This window comes from Lytechinus variegatus, chromosome 13, assembly GCF_018143015.1.
Source record: "Lytechinus variegatus isolate NC3 chromosome 13, Lvar_3.0, whole genome shotgun sequence".
NCBI classification, from domain to species: Eukaryota; Metazoa; Echinodermata; class Echinoidea; order Temnopleuroida; family Toxopneustidae; genus Lytechinus; species Lytechinus variegatus.
The window spans coordinates 541,381-566,923 of NC_054752.1; the positions used below are offsets into that span (position 1 = coordinate 541,381).

General features: G+C 35.6%; 1 protein-coding gene across 1 annotated transcript in view; it reads left to right on the forward strand.

The window, feature by feature from the left end:
- Window positions 1-20,465: 20,465 nt before the first annotated feature.
- The window catches only part of LOC121426553 (ceramide synthase 5-like), a 36,512-nt gene continuing 31,434 nt past the window's right edge, over window positions 20,466-25,543 (forward strand). The window contains exons 1-3 of the mRNA XM_041622900.1: window positions 20,466-20,605; window positions 21,452-21,688; window positions 22,518-22,626. Of these exons, the coding sequence (XP_041478834.1) occupies window positions 20,466-20,605; window positions 21,452-21,688; window positions 22,518-22,626 (486 nt within the window). The remainder of the gene's footprint in view (window positions 20,606-21,451; window positions 21,689-22,517; window positions 22,627-25,543) is intronic.

A 25,543-nucleotide genomic window follows, 5' to 3' on the forward strand; every position in this document is an offset into this window, starting at 1 on the left:
AGCATTAATGTCTTAATTTCTCACATGTAATACACTGTAAAGGTCATTTTCTTACCATACTGTATGAGACAGATAGAGAAAAGCAACATTTATTTGTCCCATCTGTAACAAATATGTCCTATCATTATGTCCCATCAGTCACAATTGAAAGTGTGTACATTCTTTCTAATTGTTCATTTTTCATCTGTTTGCTAAATATTTATGATTGTAATTGTTTATTGATTATTTTGTACTTATTTGATTACAGTTCTTAAAACTTGATGACAAGTTAGGAAGCTTTTTTTTTGGTTAATGTTCCCTTTATATAAATGAAGTGCGTGAAAAGATGTTTCTGCCCTTTGTTGAATTTATTTCTGACACAATGGCATGAATTATTAAAGGTGTCATCTTATTAGGGAATATTTATTCATGCTGAAATTAAGTTTGACTTAAAAAGTCATCGAGAGGAAATGTTAATTTCATGAAATGAGATAGGGTCCCATCAGTCACATTCACTTGTCCCATAAGTCACACACGATTGCACACAACTACAGAAACAAATGAAATGAATCAAGTCCAATTCAAGTACTGTTAGTGAGCCCTATCACTAGTTAATCTCCAAGCCCAAATCTAAAAACATTGTCATAAAACTGAGATAGATATGGCACTTTGAACAAAAGAGCCCAATTTGTGTGGTCCATCGATGTCCCATAAGTCACAATGACATTTCTGAATATCTAGCACCCTATGCAACCAAGCTGAAAGCATACATTTTTGTATATAGTAAGTTTAAGTATTCTTCTTACAGTTTAATAAAGTAAATCCATGTTTGTGCAGCTACTATTTCAGATATGCACCTCAGTTATGTGGAAAAAAGTATCAAATGTCCCATAAGTCACAATGGAATTGACCAAATGCATTTGAGAAGTATTGTCATTGGATGTTACTGTCATGACCATAGTTTCCATGAGAAAAAGTATTAATAATCATTTTGTGTTACTTTAGAATAGAAAATATACAAGTTGTTAAAAAAAGTCCATGTAACGTTGTTATTCCATTCCGATTGTTATGATGCATGACATGAAGGTGAACACACATAACTTTATTTTGAAATCAGTTAGTTCAATAGTGCTTGAAAACATGTAGATCATTAAGGAATTGTTTTGGAAGAATTTAATTTTGCACTTCTCTGTCACACTTTTTGACCCAACCTCGTGGAAACACCCATGATCTGGTAGAACTTCATGAGGCTCACCAAACTTCTACACAGAATTTTGAAATTTTTCAGTAGAAAATTATTTATGCTAATTTATGCAAAATGTATTCATAAATCACAGAAAATTCCTCTTCTTTATTTGTTGACAGATTTTGATTTTTTTTCTTCCATCTGGTAGAGCTGCATGAGGTTCACCAAACTTGTACACAAAATTTTGAAATTTTGTCTGAAAAATTATTTTAATTTATGCAATATTTATTCAGAAATCACAAAAAAAAATTTTTCTTCTTTATTTGTTGATCAATTTCATTTTTGTTTGGTTTATATGATAGCTCCAGGTGGTGATACAAAATTTCAACAACGGATTTTGGAATTCATTAAATATACTAATTTTTTCATATATTTTTAAAGTCTCAAAAATTACTTATATATTTGTTGTTTGATTTTGATTATTTTTGTTCCATCTGAGAGCTACATGAGGTTCACCAAGGTTCTACACAGAGTTAAGAAATTTGACTAGAAAGTTATTTATATTACCACATATTATCACAAAAAATGCTTCTATGTCATTTCTTCATCAATTTCCATTCTACATCCTCAATTTTTGTCACCAATATAATTCACTACAGTGTCAACTGGGCTGAAATTAAAATTGTGTTATATTTCGTTGCGGGATGCCGGATGAGCTCCACATCATTGATGTGCTAGTTGGACATCGTTTTGAGCCATCAACGATTTTATCACAAAAAATGCTTCTATGTCATTTCTTCATCAATTTCAATTCTGCATCCTCAATTTATGTCACCAATATAATTCACTACAGTGTCAACTGGGCTGAAATTAAAATTGTGTTAAATTTTGTTGCGAGATGCCAGATGAGCTCCACATCATTGATGTGCTACTTGGACATCATTTTGAGCCATCAACGATTTTGGCCTATTCGCCATTTCGGATTTCAAGACCGGAATATCTTGCTGTTACGTCTTCAAACGAAGAGGGCAGCAACACATGACCGTGTTTTTAAAATCAAACGATGTGTGCATGTGATTGTTTTCGATACGGCTGACCCCGCCGTTGGCCAAGAGGGGGGGGGGGAGGGGGACAGGTACGATCGAGTGTGATGGAGTCAAGAGTAGTCATGATGTTTGTATTTTCATGATTGTAGTGAAGTGAGATCGTGTTTTGTGAGGTTTTGTGGCCATTTAATGTTCATATTTTGTTGATATTTAGGTGGTCTGTCTATGACAGATCACCTATTGTTTTCGTCAGAATTTTCTTTATTTATTTCTTTCTTTGTTCTTGTCACCTATGTTTGTCGCCAACTTTTCTCGGAATTGGCTGAATCAATTTTGCTGATTTTTTCGTCATACATAGAATCTATCATAGAGACGGCATACTAAGCTTTTCAAGGTCATGTGGTTATGATGACGTCATCTACGCGCCATTTTGTAAAATTCTTCATTTGATCATATCTTCATTATCAATTATCAAAAATTAACAATATTTACATGACATTAACTTCAGGTCAAAGGTCAACTCTCAATGTCATCAAAGGTCATGTAAAGGTCATGACGCGCGCGTCAAAGGTAAAAAAATTCTCCAAATGGCCTATAAAATTTTTTGGGTACGTTTCAGGTCATTTTAAGCATTTCAAAAATTTGTGCGCGCGCGCGTTTCCGCGCGTAACGCCCTAACGCAACACAGAAACACCGTTTTTTTTTACATCATTGCATTGATAATAAAATTTTGAACAATTTGATACCTTGATCAACCTTCTACAACCATTAATAACGAAATTAACACCCGTTAAACTTTGCAGCACGTGTGCGCGCGAGCTCTCACTATAGGCCATATATGGGCAAAAACATGCCTATTAAAAATTCATGGTAGCTCTGTAAATAGTCCATTGACCCCCATTTTTTTTATATATGGATAGAGTATTAGTTGTAAATTTAATTTCATGTCACCAATGTCCCTCAATTTGATCATGACGTCATCAAAATGGCGCCTAAACTAAAAATTTCATTTTTTCAAAAATGACGTCATCAAATTTATGCAAATTTGGTTGTAACTTCTCGAATATAGATTGTTTTTCGCCCAGATTTGGATATGCTGTAGTTTAGAATGGACTCTTTCTCCTGAGTTAACATGAATTTTTATTTTGAAAAACGCATCATGGCGTAAAACAGCGATGAAAAGAGGCATGTCATTTTTCCTCATTTTGCGTGTTCTCTCTATGGGACATGACTTTTTCTCAAAACTAGATTCGACATTCCTCTATTTCGTGAGCCATATCTCCATTTTTTAGTGTCACTTTTCCCTGAGCTTTTAGTATGATGTAGCTGAGATCCTAAGCTTTTGCTAGTGTTCCTCCATTTTTTTATCAGATGCCGGGATCATGCCCGTTTTTCACTTGCAAAATTGGAATTGTAATTCTCAAAATTGCTTACGTGTAAATCTCAATGGGGAATATCGTGGCTCAATGGATAACGCATTTGACTTGCTTTCTCGAGGGCGGAGGTTCGAGTCCTGGGGTAAACAAGATGATTTTTTTTCCCATTTTTTTTTTCTTTTTACCACCTCGTACATGATCCTTTATGATAATTTAAAGGTACAAAAGTTAGAATTTAGCAACATAAAACAGATTATAATTACTTTTTTTCATATCACATGTATTGTCATACATCAAAGAGACCCTTTTACAGTGCTTTATCATCTCCCGTCTTTCACAAGCATTCTATCCATAATCAACATTCAGTTGTCATCAAGAAAATCACATTGATCTGCATGAACATGGAAATAGTGATCATGATGGCAATAATAAAGACAGACCACCTAATTCGTCCGCAAGACGAATTAAAATCTAGTTTGGAGTAATTTCTGTTGCTTTTCTGTGAATTCTGTCCGTTTTCTGCGATCGCGGAAAAACCACTGTCTCTATCAATGTTCTCGCCAATATATTCTCTTTAGTGTTGAATGCTGCTATTTTGCATTTTTTAATAGTTGTTCATATTAATGATAAATCAGAAATATATCAATGCACAAGCAAAAATGGGGTCCTCTGGGCCTTCCTTCATGTCTGTACAGAATAGTACCTGGCAGCAACACACTTTCTTGACCATTGATATCATGCCAACATGATGGAACCAATAGCTGAATAAACTATCAGCCCCTGGTCCATAGGACCGGACACTGCCACTATGATCAGTGCGATAAGATGTGCACACACACACTCACCCACACACACACTGGCACTCATGCAAAGCCATATTAGTCAATTTTAGAGTATTCACATCTGCCCATTCAGAGAGCTATAAGCTTACAGCTTAATTTATCTACCATGGGCCATCTTAAAGGTCAAGTCCACCCCAGCAAAATGTTGATTTGAATAAATAGGGAAAAATAAAACAAACATAATGCTCAAAATTTCATCAAAATAGTTGTAAAATGAAAAAGTTATGGCATTTTGAAGTTTCGCTTATTTTTTTTTTAAACAGTGATACATGTATGCACAACTTAGCGACATGCAAATGGGTCAGACGATGATATCCGTCACTATTTTTTTTTTTATTGTTAGTATTATACAATATTTTATTTTGTACATATTTGACAATAAGGAACACCTTGACTGAACCATATAGTACAGTATTAAACAATGCTAATTCCACATGTTCAGGGAGGAATTACATGTAATAGTTGTTTCCCTTGACAATATAAAGAAAATACGAATATTTCATATTTCACATAATGATAGAGTGAGTGAATGACGTCATCAGTCTCCTCATTTGCATACCGACCAGAAACTGTTTTGTGAAATTAAGCGAAATTTTAGATATCATAACTTTCTTATTTTACATCCGATTTTGATGAAATTTTCATTGTTTTGTTGGATTTTTCTCGATTTATTCAAGTCCACTTTTTGTTGGGGTCCTTTATTGATTTAGGAATTGATTCATATGTGGTCTTACCATGGACCTATGGTGTGGTGACCAGGCATACATTCACCCTGCTCTTCACTATCATCATGAGAGTGTGAGCATTAACAAATTCAGCCAACATGGCTATCTGTATGTCATCCTCATAAAGATGTCATTCTTTAAGAGTTGATTTGAACAATAAGAGGAAAAATTAACAAGTATAACGCTGAAAATGTGATAAAAATCGGATGTAAATTAAGAAAGTTATTAAATAACATCTTAAGGTTTCGCTTAATTTCACGAAACAGCAGTGTGCACATCCTGTTTGGTATGCAAATGAGGAGACTGATAACATCACCCACTCACTATTTTTTTGTATTATGAAAATATTAAATATTCTAATTTTCTCCTTAATGTCAAGTGAGACAACAATTAATTTCTCCTGAACATGTGGAATCAGCATTTTGTAGTACTACTTTGATAATTTGACAATATATAAACAAAACAAAAGAAATAGTGAGTGAGGGATATTTATCATCGACTGTCTCATTTGCATGCATATCACTGTTTTGTGAAAAATAGGGGCATTTTCACGGTAACTGATGTTACACGGCACAATTTTACACACCTTTCATAGTGTGTACATAAAACAACAATTGATGGGAATGTGCTTTTGATAAGAGTTAATAAAGTGAAACTTGCTCAAATTAAGAGTAACCAGGGACATGAGATATTTCAATTTTACTCAACAAGCTGAAATTGCATCAGTTACTGGCACATTTTGCTTGCTGATGCATAACAAATGTGACTACATTGAAAAACATAGTATCAGAGTATATACATGTACATCAAGTTGCTGTATACTCTAAACTGCCCATCATTCTTTAGCTATGGGGAAATGAATACAGCGTGTCACAAAATTTGTGTGAAAAAAATGTGCAATTTCCATAGAACTTATGCGTAAGCCCCCCCCCCCATCATCCCCTATTTTTCATGACCAGGAGGGTGTGCAAGGCTCTAATATTTAGCCTGTACATGTAGGTCTAAGAAGGTATTTGTTTCTATTGTGTGATGGTTCAATGGGTGCATGGGTATACAAAACAGTCTTCAAAGAAAGTTTGTTCACCTTAATAAATCAATAAAGGTTCATAGAGTGCTGCAATTCAAAGCCATTCTATGGTAAACAGGTTTTTCCCCTTTCATTTTTGTGTATCACTGATACTTGTACCATTTATCTGCTGAAGCTCCAGAAAGTTCTGTTTGGAGGCTTAGTTTACAGTAGGTGTACAGAACATGTACATGTAGGCCTATAGGCTATACATACATACCAACTCAAAATATGTATGGGTAGTCGCAGCCCAAATACACATAACATGTACATTACATGTATGTCCAAAATGATTTGATTGTAATCAGCAAAATAAAAGCCACCATGAATTGCAACTGGCTTCAATATAAGTGTCAATTGTGGAAGAGAAGTGTACATGTAGGAAAAAAGAAACACTTGATATATTTGTACCTGCTTCTTCATCATTTTACTGGTTGGCCTGGTGAATTTCAGTTTTTAACCCAAATGCTAAGAACTTCCCCTGGGTTAAAGCTCAGTTAAAAGGGTCATTTTTGTCTCATCTGCATCTTAAGCAGAGTGAGACTATAGGCGCCACTTTTCAGACAGCAGATTCAACACCAAATCTTAACCGAAGGTCAAGTTTGTGAAATGACATCATATGGACCCTGTTCATGAAACTTGAACATTATAATAAAGGTTAATCAAGTATTACCATTGAAAGTAGAGGGCAGCAACACTTTGCAGTATTGCTTTTAGGAAGGTCCACTCCACTCAGATTTTGTGACCACTCTAAGCCCCTCCCCTCACTCAGAGAACTTTTTAGGTAGATTGTAGAGTTGATTATTTTTCTTTCAATTTAACTATTTTGTAGGGATAATAAAACTCCAAATATGAATGCTTAATATTATTTTTTGACATGAAATGTAATTTGTCCAAATAGCTAGTAAAGCAATAAAAATGCATAGTCTGATGACATGGTATTACCGTTCTGCTAAATTTCGCTGCCCCTACCAAAACTACACCAGCCAACACCACAGTCAAGACCTTGATCTTCTGCCTGGCCACGCCAAAACTTCCCCGGGGTCACAGTGCACATACAGCTTGCCGCACTGCACTGGCAGGATTATCTGGATGCGCGACTCGACCTAGCTAGAAATGGACCTGAATGATATGGGTGTGGTCTGTTATTGTTCTGGCTCTTAGGCAGTTGAGCAACGATAAATGTTCAAGGTTAGAATTTCAGTTTTAACTTTCATTGTAGATTGGACTGAGTCTGAAAATATAAAATGAAACTCTAATATCCTCAAATCCGAACTCATCTTCATTATCACAATTGATATACAAAGTCATATAATTGTTAGCATAATACAACGTAATATTTCAGGAAAAATACAGATCTAAATATATATATCATATTTTTAAGCATGGTATTTGATTTAAAAACTTATCAAGCAAAAATGTTAAATAAAAAAAAATCAACTCTACAACCTACTAAAAAAGTTCTCTGAGTGAGGGGCGGGGCTAAATGTGGTCACAAAATGAGCTTTGCTAAATCGGGGTGAAATTAGCAGATTGGTTTCTTTAATGACAGAATTCAATCCTATATAGAATATTCAAACAAAATCAAGACAATTTCTTTTTAAAATATGGTACATTATTATCCCATTGGTAATTTATATTTAGTTTTCTATTATTTGAATGTAGTATTGTCGTAATCTGTTACATGTAGCTTTAATACATCTGTTTTGTTATCGATCCGTGAGTGTATTGTATCGGTTCATGGTTTCGTTGGCATGACTACCAAATTGTTCTCGCACTTCAATTGTATGCGCTCATCGAGAGGACCTTCCTAATAGCAACACTGCTGTGTGTTGCTGCCCTCTAAGTTCGTTGGTATTACTGAGCATCCTGCCTGAGTTTCATGTCACATGACCAAGGTCAAACTTCATTTAGGGTAAATAAAACTTAGACCATGTTGGGGGAGTCAACATCAAAATATTAACCTAAGGTTAAGTTTTTGAAATATCATAACTTAAAAAAATATATGGACCTAATTCATGAAACTTGGACATAAGGATTAATCATGTATTACTGAACATCCTGCCGGAGTTTTAATTCTAATGACTAAGGTCAAAGGTCATATAGGCCTAGGGTCAAAGAACTCTGGCAAAGTTGTGGGTATCTGTTGAATTACCATCATAACTTTGAAAGTGATCTGATTCATGAAACTTGGACACAAGAGCAATCAAGAGTCACTGAACATCCTGTATGATTTCAGGTCACATTACCAAAGTCAATGGTAAAGGTCAATGAACTTTCTCCATTTTGGAGGTAATTATTAGATTGCGTTTTTTCCATAGGGGTGTAGTGTAAAGATGGATAAATGTACCTCCTGGATAGTTAGAAACAATATCTCTCCAATCGATCATCCATCTCTAACATCAAATCATCATCATGCTTCAAGGATCTGAAGGATGTATCCACTTCACAGCTTTACTAGAAAGCAGGATCTTGCAGTTCCCAGCAGTTTTCTAATAATGAATTATTATATATTGTCCAACATCAAAATGCCTAAACAGATGCCTATTCATGAGCATAAATATTTGTTTCGTTTGTTAACTGATGAGCTTAATTTCTTTTCGTGTGTTTATATACTACTGTAACTTAAAGGGGAAGTTCACCCTGAAGAAAACTTTGTAGTAAAAATAGCAGATGAAATAGTACAAAATATTTGTGAAGGTTTAAGGAAAATCTGTTTAAGAGTAAGAAAGTTATTCGAGTTCAAAGTTTTGGATTTGTGACGTCATAAACGAGCAGCTGCCCCATGTGTTATGTAATATAGAATGCATGAATTTCAAATTTTGTATGGTTCCTGATGACTTTATTTTGTTTTCTATTCATGATCGAATGTGAAATGATTTGTCTATTGATATTCAAAAGATACAGTGAAAACCATTTTCAATTTTCTGAGAAAATGACATTTCATTGATTTTTTTACCATTCGCTATGTAGGAATGCTGCTCGCATATGATGTCACAAATCAAATGATTGAAATTCTAATAACTTTTTAATTATTTGATGAATTTTTGGCATGGAATGACCCTCTAATATTCTGCTTTTATTAAAAATACAACTTTATTATTGTCAGGATGAACTTCCCCCTTTAATAAATAAATGAGTTTTTTTTGTATCCTCAGCAATAAAACCGTTTAAGAGTGCATACTGAATGGAAATACATGCATGCATTTTGGGGGATTCACCAATCTAAGCTTTATCTTTATAGATATCAAGTCATCCTGGGGAAGACTCTTTCAGTCTTAAAGAGAAATGCCAGTAGTTGCAGTAAACACTGATTTCATGAGAAAGTCTGTAAAACCAGGCTTAATTGTCAGAATATCATCAAGGATCTAGATCTGGTACAATTACATAAACTGAACTTTGTGAAATCTTGAAACCTACGCTGAAAAATGATCACACTGAAGATCACCAACACAGATAGGCACACGTGGGACAGTGTATTAATATTGCTGGAATAAAGACCCGGCGGAAGTGACCGAATCCGCACTTATTTTGCTGATTTCTCAGCAATTACACAATTTCTTTCAGAATCCTTTGGCACATATTTTTTTTCCTACAAACAGACACTTGGGTGGTCATTATATTAGATTCTGTAAAAAGTCATTTTGAGATCATTACCAAAACTGGAATTTATCTTTAACAATCAAAATTTTGTTGATACAGTCTTCTGGAGTAGACTCCCTAATCATACATGTAGTGAACAAAGGTGTGTGTACCTGTTCCAGTACACACATACCATCATTAAAAACATATATTTACCAACACTTTGTTTACTGACTCCCATCAGTGTTTATATACCCTGTAGAATACAATGGCAAACAAGTTTTTATTGAATCAGGATTTAAAGGAGGTTCACACTCAAAAAAAGGTGAGATCAGATTCTTGCATGGCTGTGTTAGATTTAATGTTGTCAGTTAGAGCAATTACGGGATCGGAGTTCGGTTCGGAAGTTTTGCTCCTAAAATCGGAATCGGTTCGGATATCAGATCGGAAGATATTCAAAAACAAAAAAATACATTAAAATTTGTATGTGGCCGGCGCGTGGACAAATGCGGCACGCTACACTGATGGCAGAATTTGTTTTGATCTCCGACAAAAGCGGAGGAAGAAGATGATGAGTTGTTTTGATCTCCGACATAATCGGAGGAAGGAAAATAAGATAATGACGTTCCAGCGCGCGACACTACCGCCGATCAATGATAGGCCTCTTCTCTACAACATCGTGGTGATGGCGGAGTCCGTCGTGAACTTTTAGAGGCCGCATTACTTACCGAAAAAGACGCACTATTATCCAAAGTTGTTTACGATGATATTCACCTTCTCTACAATATCGTAGTGATGGCGGAGGACCGGAGGTAATCGTAAACTCTTAGAGGTCGCATGACCTCCCGAAAAAGACGCATTATTATCCAAAGTTGTTTACCATGATATTCACCTTCTCTACAACATCGTGGTGATGGCGGCGTCGGTCGTAAACTCTTAAAGGTCGCATGACCTCCCGAAAAAGACGCATTATTATCCAGAGTGGTTAACCATGATATTCACCTTCTCTACAACATCGTAGTGATGGCGGAGGTAATCGTAGACTCTTAAAGGTCGCATGACCTCCCGAAAAGGACGCATTATTATCCAGAGTTGTTTACCATGATATATTCACCTTCTCTACAACATCGTAGTGATGGCGGAGGTAATCGTAATCTCATAAAGGTCGCATGACCTCCCGAAAAAGACGCATTATTATCCAGAGTTGTTTACCATGATATTCACCTTCTCTACAACATCGTAGTGATGGCGGAGGTAATCGTAATCTCATAAAGGTCGCATGACCTCCCGAAAAAGACGCATTATTATCCAGAGTTGTTTACCATGATATTCACCTTCTCTACAACATCGTAGTGATGGTGGAGGTAATCGTAATCTCATAAAGGTCGCATGACCTCCCGAAAAAGACGCATTATTATCCAAAGTTGTTTACCATGATATTCACCTTCTCTACAACATCGTAGTGATGGCGGAGGTAATCGTAAACTCTTAAAGGTCGCATGACATCCCGAAAAGGACGCATTATTATCCAGAGTTGTTTACCATGATATATTCACCTTCTCTACAACATCGTAGTGATAGCGGAGGTAATTGTTAACTCTTAAAGATCGCATGACCTCCTGCAAAAGACGCACTATTATCCAAAGTTGTTAGAGATGATTTTCACCTTCTCTACAACATCGTAGTGATGGCGGAGGTAATCGTAAACTCTTAAAGGTCGCATGACCTCCCGAAAAAGACGCATTATTATCCAGAGGGGTTAACCATGATATTCACCTTCTCTACAACATCGTAGTGATAGCGGAGGTAATCGTAAACTCTTAGAGGAGGTATAGTCAGATAGTCGTAAATATTACCACGCATTTCAGCGTGTTCAACTAAATCTTAATTGCCTCCGCTTAAGATCAAAACATATCGTCTTTTCGTTGTTTTTCTTCCTCCATTTTTGTCGGAGATCAAAACAAATTACCACCAATTATCATCATCATCGTTTTGTTCTTCCCCGATTATGTCGGAGATCAAAACAAATCATAATCTTCTCCACCTGCCTTTCCGCTAATATCAGAGATAAAAACAAATCATAATTTTCTTCCCCTTTATCTTCTTTTCCTTCCACCGCTTATGTCTGAGATCAAAACAAATCACCAGCGCATTTTGACGGCAAACATGTCGCCACGTCTCTTTTTTTGTCTTGTTATGTTTTGGTTTTTCCGATCCGATTTTTTCCCCACTGGTCAAAAATCGGAGTTCGGAAAAATGTAGAAAAAAGGGGAAAATCGGATCGGGAATTGGAATAAAAATCGGTTACAGCATTAGTTAGATTTAGGTCTTAGATTCACAATAACAATTCAAACTAGAATTTTAATTCGTCACGGGGACGAATTAGGTGATCTGTCTCTGATTCTCATGATCATGAATACAATCTACATGTTAATTTAGATTAATATGATCATCATGATTAGAGCTGATATGAAATCGAACATAGCCCTATAGTCAGGATAGTAGGTCCGATACGGTCCATATAAAACACAACAAAAAAAAGTAAGTCCCCTTGAACAAACATCAATAACTTGCGAGTTTTTTATATATTTTTACGTGAGCGTGTAGGTAATTTTATAAGCTAACCTCTGAGTAAATGTTATGGACGTATTTTACGTCATGCTCCAGTGAGCACCGTCAGAGGGCAAAAATGTCACTTTTCAAAAGTCACAAGCCAAATATCATGACTTTGATTCCATTGTATTGGAACTGATTCTACATTCTCATCATGAACAATAGTCAGAAGGCTTGTAAAGGGTACTCTCTAAAAGACGATACAACATTTTTGGCTAAATTTCATGGATGAATAAACACAAGTCCAAATTTGCTATAATTGGATTTTTTACACATTTTCATCAATACAAATGAAAGAATATGATGACTGTTTATTTTGGGAAGAGTATCTTCAACAATATTCATCATTTCACGGTTCAATGAACATTTACTGAAAACGAAAAATACGATTTTCAAATATCATAGGAAAGTATTGTTTCATTTTGGTAACTGAAACTGATCTTTTATCAACATTTTCGTTATGTTCATGACCAATTAACATGTTTCAATGATTCGAAGGCGTTTAATTAAACCTTTACGCTTGAATGAACATGTGGAATATGATTAGATCTTTTTTACGTTATTGGAAAAATGCAATTTGTTACAATCGATATCTGTCACAAACCTCCTTGCATGGTTCATTTGATTTGATTTTTATGAAAATCCCGATGTTTAATGCATCAATGAGCACACAATATCCGAAAATTATGCAAATGAGAAGAAAGTTCAAGGCCTTGGCCCCACTCTGTGCCGTATCGAATTGTTATTTTGGTGTGCGCGCCTTTTGGATAGTGTTACTCTGAAGCCAAGTGCGAAGTTTCATGAAATATCTTTTGGCAGAAGTAACAAAAACTGTCCATGAAACAAACCCTCATTTCATATTTGTTAAAGTTTTGACTTCCTCTCTCATAGACTTGTATACATTATACAGTATACTTCTGCGGCCCCTGCAATAGTGTGTTCACTCAACCATGAGCATGCGATATTTATTTATTTATTTGTTTCTGCATGTCATGATAATTTACATAGTGTAACCATCACAAAGTTGATTACATTGAATTTTACATAATAATAATGTATAATTATGATGATTAACATAACATTAACATAACTGATTATAACAAGGTTGCAGACATGCAGTGGTATGACAAAATAAGCAGATGCTTGAGCTGTTGTCAGACCTTTGAATATATGAAATGCATACATAAATATAAAAACAATACTGAAAAGTCAAAACTAATGATTACTCAAAGGGAAAGAAAAAGAAAAACAAAACAAAGAAAACTAAATAAACAAATTATTATGTTCCACAACTACAAATATTTACAATGAGTGTATGAGGCGTAATAATACTTGAAATTATATCAATCCTTAAGTTTAAAATGTACAGTACAACAAAATGTGTCTTGCTAAAGAAATTACATCTTAGAGACAAGTATGCGTTTTACCGCATTTTTGAAGGAATGCACTGATAATATATTCCTAATACTAGTAGGTATCGAATTCCAAACATCAGGTCCATAATGTCTGACAGATTTGTGAGCCAACAGTGTGCGAGGGTTATACAAATGCATATTAGATGCTTGTCTTGTGTGGTAGGTATGGATAGTATTATTTTGTTGAAACATATTGGAAAAGCAGGTAGGTAACATTTTGGCATTAAACCGATACATAAAAAGGGAAGTTTGAAGAAAATGGACATCATCAACAGTAAGACATTGCAGCTTTATAAAGAGAGGGCGTGTATGATCACGGTAACCAACTCCAGCACAAATGCGAATTGCTTTCTTTTGCAACAAAAGAATTGGGTTTGTGACACTCGTTGATGTTGCCCAAAGAATATTGCAATATGACACATAAGGTAGAATAAGAGTATTGTACAACATGTAAAGTATTTTATAAGGTAGAAGGTACTTAACTTTATACAGTATACCTATATTTCGAGAAATTGGTTTACTGATGTGTTTCATGTGATCATTCCAGTTAAGTTGATCATTGATATAGACCCCAAGGAACCTCGTAGATGTCTGTCTTTCTAGCAAAGCATTTTCAAGTTTCAATCTTAAATCATGATCAGCACATGACTTTCTGCCTTTAAAGTGTACATAATTAGTCTTTCTAACATTCAGTGATAACATATTACTTCGAAACCAATAAGATAATTTCGGAAGTTCGACATTAATGGTGTTTTCTAAGATATCAATATCACGGTGTGACAGGAAAACACTTGTGTCATCAGCAAATAATATATAACTCAATGTGTTTGATACTAAACAAATATCATTAATATAAATCAGAAATAATAATGGACCCAATATAGAACCTTGCGGCACACCGCACCTCATAACTGATATACCAGAATTAGAATAGTTATAGCATGTGTATTGTCTTCTATTTGAAAGATAACTAGTAAACCAATTTAGGGCAACGCCCCTTACTCCCATATGTTGGAGTTTATAAAGCAGTATTGAGTGGTCAAGGGTGTCAAATGCCTTGCTCAGGTCCATAAATACACCAATAACGTGCTCACGATTAGCCAGAGAACTAGATACATAGTCATAAAATTTCAACAACGCAAGGTCTGTTGAGTGAGACCTGCGAAATCCAAATTGGTTGGGATTAAGTAGGTGGTTTTTGTCAAGAAAGGCAATCAGTCTATTATAAACAATTCTTTCTAGTATTTTTGAGCAACTAGGCAAAATTGAGATTGGTCTATAATTGCTTATAAAGGTCATGCTGAAAAGTATGTGTTGATAACTTGAAAATCGAGAAAAGGGAAAGTCATGTGACAGATATATACAGTATCATGATATACATGTATTTTATATTTTAATATGCAATATTTTAACTTTTATACTGAAACGGGGGTTGGTTATATGATTGAATGACAATATCCAAGCACCTTACCGACTTAAGGCATGTAGACAAATCCAAGTAGAAGTCCTCCAATATAATGTTCCAATTATTGTACGATCCTAATATTTGACACAAAACCACACAGATGTTATAAGAGAACTGACTTGGCTAGCACACACATTCTTTTGGATTTTTCTCTTGGTGAATAACAGAAAAAACTTTAGTACAAAACTTGTATATGAGATGAGGTGGAAGATACAATGTAGGCTATGACGTTTGCTCCAAGTGAGATAGAAACCCACAAAAGTATTAAAGCCAAGGGAATCCAACCCAAATAAAAACTTGTTTTTATAAGAAAAAGAAAAATCAGATAAGTTGATAGGTGAAAGTTTGAACAATATTGGACAAACAACAAGAAAGTTATGAATTTTTAAAAGTTGTAAATATTGGTAATCACTATACCCATGGAGACTTCAAATTGGCTGCATATGGAATGTCATAGTGATGTAAGGCTTAGGCAAGGACTTCTCTTCCATGTACTCCAATACATATTATGGCTAAAATGTCATTTTTCCCAAAAGTTTTATTTCAAATTATATTTTTCTTTCATAAGGACATAAAGCATTATACTACCTGGATTATATTACGATTACTGCCCCAGGGGAATGGATACTTAGGAGAAAACCACAAATCCGTGATAATAAAGTAAGTGGCCTGTGGGAAAGTTGTCCTTGCCCCTAAAGTGTATTGGTCTAGTTCATAAAAGGTGGAAATAAGAGTAACCAAGTATCACTGAACATCTTGTGCGAGTTATACATGTAGTTTTCAAAGTCAGCACTGCTGCTATGTTGAATCGCGTGATGCAGGTGAGACGGCCAGAGGCATTCCACTTGTTTACTATTAGGTGATCTGTCAATCAACAGATCAACTATTAATTTCGTCTTTTTTTATTCATTCTTTATTTCTTTATTTTTCCTTTTTCTGGTTCCACCAAAATCAACAAAACCCCTCCTTCAATTGTCATCAAAATTTGATCAGTTATGTGGACTTTTTATGCAATGTGTACAAAACAAGTTCAAGGTTAAAAGGTCATCTTGACGCCATCTAGGCACCATTTTGTAAATTCACATTATCAATCGTATCTCCATCAATTATCAGAAATCAACCATATACATGTACCGGTATACATTGCATCAACTTCAGGTTAAGTGTTGACTGTACATGTCATCTGAGGTCATGTAAAGGTGACGACGTGCGCATATGCGTGCGTCAAAATTTTTGAATGCCCAAAGTACGTTCCAGGTCATTTAAAAAATATTCGCGTGTAACGGAATTTTGCAACATAGCAGGTTTTAGCTCATCCGGCCCGAAGGGCCAAATGAGCTCATGCCGTGGCGTGGCGACCGTCGTCAGTCGTCCGTCCACAATTTCAAAATGCTACTTCGCCATTTCAAGTCCGATTTCAATTCTTTTTGCTTTATATGATAGCACTAGGTGGGTAATTCAAAACTTCTACACAGAATTTTGAAATTTCGACCAGAATAATTTTTATGTTAATTTATGCAATTTTTTTAAAATTCACATAAAATGCTTCTACTTTATTTGTTGCCATATTTTGATTTTTTTTCTTCCATCTGGTAAACTTCATGAGGTTCACCAAACTTCTACACAGAATTTTGAAATTTTGACTAGAACAATTTTTATGATAATTTATGCGAAATTAATTCTTATTTTCAAAAATTCACATAAAATGCCTTTTCTTCTTTAATTGTTGACTGATTTTGAATTTGTGCTTCCATCTGGTAGAACTTTATGAGGTTCACCATACTTCTACACAGAATTTAGAAATTTTCAGTAGAAAATTATGCTAATTTATGCAAAATTTATTCAGAAATCACAAAAAATGCCTCTTCTTTATTTGTTGACAGATTTTGATTTTTTTTCCAATCTGGTAGAGCTGCATGAAGTTCACCAAACTTGAACACAAAATTTTGAAATTTTGTGTGGAAAATTATTTATGCTAATTTATGCAAAATTTATTCATAAATCACAAAAAAATGTTTTTTCTTCTTCATTTGTTTATCAATTTCAATTTTGTTTGCTTTATATGATAGCTCAAGGTGGTTATACAAAATTTCAACACAGAATTTTGAAATTCATTAAATATGCTAATTTATTCAAATATTTTCAAAACTCACAAAAATTACTTATTTGTTTGTTGATTGATTTTGATTATTTTTGTTCTTTCTAAGAGCTACATGAGGTTCACCAAGGTACTACACAGAGTTAAGAAATTTTGACTAGATAATAATTAATACTTAATTCATATGAAATTTATTCATAGATCACAAAAAATGCTTCTATGTCATTTCTTCATCAATTTCAATTCTATATGTCACCAATATAATTCACTACAGTGTCACCTGGGCTGAAATTGAAATTGTGTTAAATTTCGTTGCGAGATGCCATATGAGCTCCACATCATTTATGTGCTAGTTTTTATATCACTGCATAGATAATATAATTCTAAACAATTTGGGTTACACTTCGTAATTCCGAAACATGTAAATTGGCTATACCTTGATGTTCTTTAATCCGAACATTTGTGGCGTAGTTCCGAAGGTTCGTTAATCTGAAAAGGAAATGAGAGTCGTAATTCCAAAGGTTCGTTAGTCCGAGAACGAAATGAGGTTTGTAATTCCGAAGGTTCGTTAATCCGAAAACGAAAAGAGGTTTGTAATTCTGAAGGTTCATTAGTCCGAAAACGAAATGAACAACGAACCTCATTTCATTTTCGATAAACGAACCTTTGGAACAATGAACCTTATTTCGTTTTCGTATTAACGAACCTTCGGAACAACGAACCTTATTTTGTTTTCGGATTGTCGAACCTTCTGAACAACAAACCTTATTTCGCTTTCGGATTAACAAACCTTTGGAATAACAAAGCTTCTGAATTACGAATGTATACAACAATTTGATACCTTGATCAACCTTCTACGACAAGTAATAATGGAATTTGCCTCCATCAAATTTTACAGCATGCGTGCGCACTATTAACCATAGACAACATATACTATGAACAAAAATATGCCCATACAAAATTCATTATAGTTCTTCAGGAAGTCTGTTAACCCCCAATTTTTTTTATATTCAAATAGAGTAAGGATGGGAGATATTTCATGTCACATTTAACCCTAAATTTCATCATGACATAACTTTCGCTCATTTCGCATGCAATCTCTTTGGGAAATGACCTCAAAACTGGCTTCTATTTTCCTCTATTTTGCAAGCCATACATGTATCTCAATTTTTTCTTGTCGGTTTTCTCTGAGCTTGAGTATGTTCAGATCCTCTTAATTTGTTTATGTGTATGTCTATGGTAAATGGTGTAGCTCTATTGGTAAGGCATCAGACTTGCTTCTCAAGGGTCCACGGTTCAAGCCCTAAGGATGGACATGAGATTTTTTTTTCTTGTTTGTTCTTTTCAAAATTTTACAAATGGTCCTTTTTGACCATTGCAAGGTATATTGCACAATATAAGAGATTAAAATTCCTTTTTGATTAGCAATGTGTATGACCCACATCTTTTCACACAACTTTCCCATTTCTCTCCTATTCAAGAGTATGAAATACATACTTTTCATAAGAAAAGTTCAGTTTTCATCATGATGATCATATTGATCTCAATAAACATGGTGATTGTATTCGTGTTCATGAAAATTAGAGACAGATCACTGAATACGTCCACATGACAAATCAAAATTCGAGTATTACATGTATCTTTCTTTTTAATGATGAAATCATTGGCCAATCACAAATGTCCCTACATTTATGAGTAAAAAAGAAAAAAATTAATATTCTTCTTGTTTCTTAAATATTTGGATTTGCATGAATTAGTCTTCATGTCAACTCTTTAAAAAATTCTATTTTCATTTATTCACCATATTAGGGCCGTCTGCACCATCCCGAGTTTTCAAATTAGCATGCTACATGTATTTCTGATCCGGCAAATTATCCGGATCGGAACAATCTCAAGATTATTTGTATTGGAGACGCAATTGTCGCGCTAGTTCGTAGGATTAATCTTGAGATTGCAGTCCCAAGTTAACTCGGGATTATTTGCAAAAAAGCGCGCTATTTTATGAATTATCGCGCTAATTCGCAGGTGCACTCAGAATGATTTATTCACGGCATCAGACACTAATGCATCGATGCCTCATTCAAGCAGGAATTGCTCTTCTTGCGATGGTGTTCTTGAATCTCGAGATTCAAAGATGGCGGATGGGGCTAAAATCTCGAGATTGAGCAAACTCTGGAGAGTGCAGCACCGCCTATTCACTCTTGTTGAAGGAAGTTGTGTATTGTAATGAAACATAAAGAAGAATGAGGACTTCCTTCATTGCTAGCCAGCATCTAAACTCAATATTTTCTGTGGTTTTCTCAGTAAACATTGATTAAAGGTTGCTATGTACACAGCAGCTCCAAACCATGTTTGCCCTTACTGCATCTTCTCCATCTGCATGTATTGTGTAAATGAGTAGAGTCAACCAGTGTGCAAAAATTAATGTATGAAAATTGCAGTTCTGTTCTTTGCTTTAGGAGTGTGTGTGTGTGGGGGGTGTAGCCTTTTTGACAAGGCTTTGTGACTTGGCTATATATGCTAAGTTGTGGCTAACCCTATAAATGCAGGGGTATTTTGGTAGATGGGGGGAGGGGGCTCACAGTTCCTCCTTTGAGGCACATACTTTGCCTGGGAAATAGCATTCGAAGTTGTATATTTACGTGATATTTCATGAAAATTACTGTTAATTTTTAGTGCTAATTTATGCATAATTAGTATGCATGATCATAATTTTGGCTCTAAAGCCCTAAATAAGAACTTTTCAAATATCGTTAATACTATCTCTTTGTCATGTTATAGCAAATGTGCATGAAAAAATGATAACTGATCAATTTCTTGTTATAATGTTTTTAAAGTCTTATATGATTCTTTCTTTTTATTGACTTTTTGTTTTTCAATGTCTTTTGGATGAACTTTGTCAGTAACTTTTGCGATCATAAACAGTATAAAATAAAACTATTTAAGCCAGCAAAAGTAATGAGTAATCATACAGTTATGATTTTTGGTTTTAAACGCTTTTGCATAACTTACTCTGTACATGAAATCGTGTTTTGACATGCAGTTTACGAAGTGTTGCATATCTTTCAAACCATGTACCTAGGTGTTGCAAATTACTATCAGATCTTAAAATATTCAGGAGATCTGAAGGAAAAAAGTCACGAAACACCGCAGCTTTTCACGTTCCAAAAAGTTGAGGGGGTCTTTGGGGCCCTTTCCCCCTCCCGGCCTAGGTAGGATTAAATGAGACTAGGGGTCGAAGGAGAGAGTTGGCAAGACCTGGTTGAACTCGCAATTGATTCTGGCAGAAAAGGGAATGAAAGCCCCTCATTTCATAATACAGCAACTTTGTATCTAAAGTAAGCCCTGACAAGCCTTTTAAACATGCTGAAATTTGAAATGAATGGTTCGCAGGCACAGGTGACACACCAATGAAATTTGAAAATATAGTGGTGCACACTATGAGTAATGATCCTTTATTTTGGGGGCTTTCACAAGAGACCAAAGTCCTCCTTTTTGGACTGATGACAATGTAAAAAAAATGTTTGTTTTTGTCAGGGAATAAAGGACAAATTTGTGAGTTATGACCTTTTTTTTTGGGGGGGGAGTGGCAGATTTGCACCCTGTAAAACGTTTGACTATGGATTTGTACTTGACTGCTTGTTTCAGATAAGTTCAAGAAAAACATATCTAAAATATGATTTGTATGCTTCATTTTTTTTTGCTTTGAATTTAAAAATTGGGTAATTCACATGTTGGATGACCTTTGACCCCCAAACGATAACTAGTGAATGACCTATATAGGGAGATTCATCCAAATGTTTTTATATAAAGCCCTAACCAGCCTTTTAAACATGCTGAAATTTGAAATAAATAGTGCGCTATGTGAGACTGTAACTTAGCAACAGTGTAACCTTGATGTGTAATGGCTCCATGAGACTCTGAAAGTCAAAGGAGTTTGGGTTTAATTGACAAAAAAAATCAGCTGGTTTAACATACATGTAGATTGACCCAGTAATATCCCTTTTAATGAATCAAAGTACCGGTAATAGTTTGTTATTCTTTCATATTCTTTACAGATACATTGGCACACCACTTGGTCGTATAGCTGGAATAAAATCCAAGAATCACTATGAGGCTACACCAAACACAATACTTGAGAAAGTTTATAAGACAGTATCCAAGACTCCTGATATAAAACGATTAGATGGACTGGCCAAACAACTGGACTGGTCAGTTAGGACCGTAGAAAGATGGTTTAGACGGAGACGTAACCAGGACAGACCAGCCATGTTGGTTAAATTTACAGAGACAAGGTATGGTGTTCACAAAGTCTTCTCTCAAAATAAAAAGACATGGTGTGTGAATGTTTACCCCCCCCCCCCCCCATGTCCAAATTATAACAAAACAGTCTCAAAATGATCCAATCCTATCAGATATATCTTTTTTTTAATTCCATATTGACTGTAATATTTAAACTTATCCATTGTTGCAGATTTAGACAACCATTTGTGAAAAGTGCCCCCCCAAAAAAAAATACATGAATAATAATTATAGTAATGATAATGAATAATTGAAAATTGAAAAATTAAGAAAAAAATGAAATAAAAAAGAATCTTAAGAAAATGACAAAATACCTGATGCATGCATACTTATGCACAACACATTTATGCACACACCCACACTCACAAACATCATTTGACATTAAAGGAAAGTGTAATATTTCTACAGGTTAAAGGTTTAAAATGTAAGTGAAAATTAAATATTTCAAAGAAAATGAAAACTTTTTCATTGTGAACTTACATACTGGCATACACAAAATACTGAAGTGAATCATCAGTACTGGTAGCTTATTGTGTTTAACCTCCCCCCCCACGCAAGTAGATTGGAAAAAATTGAGAAAAATCAGATGAGCATCAAGGAATATATGGCATGTTAAAATATCCAGTGTTATTAGGAGTAATCTTCTCCAACCAATCCTGAGTTAAGGGGGATTTTAATGGCTTCACTTCAAAAAATTCATATCTCTTAGAATCTGGATTGATGATTGTCCTACAGTAGTCTTTTGACTAAAGTAAAGGGGTTTTAGAGTAGAGATATTACAATTTTCAAATACATTTCAGTTGATTTCTCTCTCTATAACAGCTGGAGGAGTGTATTTTATCTTGTTGTATTCAGCTATGGTGTATCGAGTGTTCCTATGCAGCCTTGGTTTTGGGATCTAAGACAATGTTGGCATCATTTCCCATTTCATGTGAGTATAAGTGTCAATGGGTCAAGAGTGGTGGGGCACACCTGTTGTCACCATTCACAGTAATGAAAAAAAAATAGAATTTTAATTTGCCATGAGGACAAATTACTAGTAGGTGATCTGTCTGTGATTCTCATCATAATCAAGATCTTTTTTTCAATCATGATCACCATGTTAATGCAGATCAATATGATCATGATAAAGCATATTTGAAAGGACATGCTGAACACTGTTGAAAGACAGGGAATGAGAAGATTGTGGAGATTGTCAATTCTAGTTTCAAAAGTGATGACACGAAATAGTAAATATAATGTTGACGAAATACATGAATATATATACTCCAGTATTGAGGAAAAAATAAGTAACAATTTTTCATTGATATGCCTCTATAAATTGTTGTTTTTGAGGATGATGATTTTTTATGCCAATGAGTATTAAAGAAAATGTTTGAAAGAGTATAATCTCTACTATTTTTAAAACTGGGGAAAAAATTACCAATATTTATGGAGTTATAGTCATATTTGCAAAATTATGCGTTAGAACGCACGCGAAAGCGTGTGAGCACACAGATTTTTAAATGCTTTTAAAATGACCTGAAATGTACTATACATTAATCAAAAAGTGACTTAACCATTTTTAAATTTTGACCTGTAACATGACCCTTGATGACTTGGACAGTTGATCCCTGACCTGAATTTATGTGCTGTAATTTGTTTGATTGTTGATAATGGAGGGTTCTAGGACAATTACCCCGGACAATCAACCCCTCCCCCTGTACAACTACCCCCTGGAGAATTACCACCTGAGGACAATCCCCCCAACCCCCCCCTGGACAATTACCCCTGAGGAAAATTACCCCCAAGGACAATCACCCCCCCCCAACAATTACCTCTGAGCACATAACACCAGGAAAATTACCCCCCCCCCCTCTCTGGTGGCACAGGTTTTCAAAGTATTTGCTACTTTTATCTTAATAACTTTCTCTTTCATTTTCTCTTTGATATTTTCTCTCTCTCTCTCTCTCACTTATTCTTCCTTTTCCCCCTTTTCTTTCTTCCTTTTAGTCTCGCCTGCATAGCAGAGCGAGACTTTTGCGACGGCAGCGTCGTCAACATTATAATCTGAACCAAGGTTAAGATTTTGAAATGTCATCATAACTTAGAAAGTATATGAACCGAGTTTCATGAATCTTGGACATAAGGGTGATAGCGGATGACTGGAGATCTTGCCTGAGTTTCGATCACTTGACCAAGGTCAGAGGTCACTTACGGTCAACAAACTTTGACCATGTTGAGGCTTTTTTGTGGATTTGTCATTATAACTTTGAAGTTTTTGGTTCTAATTCATGAAACTTAGACATAAGAGCAATGAAATATCCCTGAACATCCTGTGCGAGTTTCAGGTCACATGACCAAGGTCAAAAGTAACTTATGGTCAAAGAACTTTGACTATGTTGAAGGTATTTGTGAAATTGTCATCATAACTCTGACATTTTATGGAGCTAGTTCAGCAATTAAGTATCCATGAACATCCTGTGTGAGTTTCAGATCACATGACCAAAGTCAAAGGTCATTTAGGGTCAATGAACTTACATGTAGACCATATTGGGGGAATCAATATTGAAATCTTTACTAAGGTTAAGTTTTTGAAATATTGTCATATCTTTTAAAGTATAAATAGGTTCATTATTGCGGATTGAAATAATCGCTAGAGGGTATTCATTTGTCTCGCAATCTACTATGGTCAACAAGGAAATTTGTGATCACTCTCGCAAAAAGTGTTCACTAGCTTACAAGTTCACGAGCTTTCGAGTGCTGCTGCAACTCTTTATCAAGTGACGAAAATTGTCTGATATCGTACTCTATTTATACTAATCTCCAAGACCGTACGCACGAACGCGAGAAAAATAGGTGGGCACTGATCCGTTGTGCGATTGGTCAGGAGTTATGCAAATAAGCCGGGGGTATATGCAAATACGCCGTGGGTTGGCAATATGCAAATGAGACCAAAAAAAATTGGCGCGCTCGCTAGTTTCCCGTGGGCAGGGGTTGACTGGCTGAGCGGTCCCTCGATCGGGGCCGGGAACGATCGGGTCGGCGTGCACTGCCAGGTAAGGGGGTATTGTGCTGTCGGATGGTTCGCATCCAGAAATCGGGGATGTCGATCCCGCTGTCTCTGTTGAAGTTGTTGGGACAAAGACGTATACTAATAGCCTCCTTAATCCTGCGTGTATACCAATGTCTTTCCTTGGCAATGCAATGTACACCCTCCCAATCTGGGTGGTGTTGCTTCTCCCAAGCATGTTCTGCCACCGCGGATGTGTCGGTTTGCTGTAACCGAACATCGCGCTTGTGTTCAGAAATGCGTTCAACTATCGATCGGGCTGTCTCTCCGATGTAAGACCCGTCACATCCCTGGCAAGGAATGTTGTATACTACGCCATCACGTCTGTGATCAGGGATAGGGTCTTTGGGGTGTACAAGCTTTTTGTGTAACATACCTGGCAGTGCACGCCGACCCGATCGTTCCCGGCCTCGATCGAGGGACCGCTCAGCCAGTCAACCCCCCGCCCACAGGAAACTAGCGAGCCCGCAAATTTTTTTTTTGTCTCATTTGCATATTGCCGACCCACGGCGTATTTGCATATACCCCCGGCTTATTTGCATAACTCCTGACCAATCGCACAACGGATCAGTGCCCACCTATTGTTCTCGCGTTCGTGTGTACGGTCTTGGAGATTAGTATAAATAGAGTACGATATCAGATAATTTTCGTCACTTGATAAAGAGTTGCAGCGGCACTCGAAAGCTCGTGAACTTGTAAGCTAGTGAACACTTTTTGCGAGAGTGATCACGAATTTCCTAGAAAGCCAGTGAACACTTTTTTGCGAGAGTGATCACGAATTTCCTTGTTGACCATA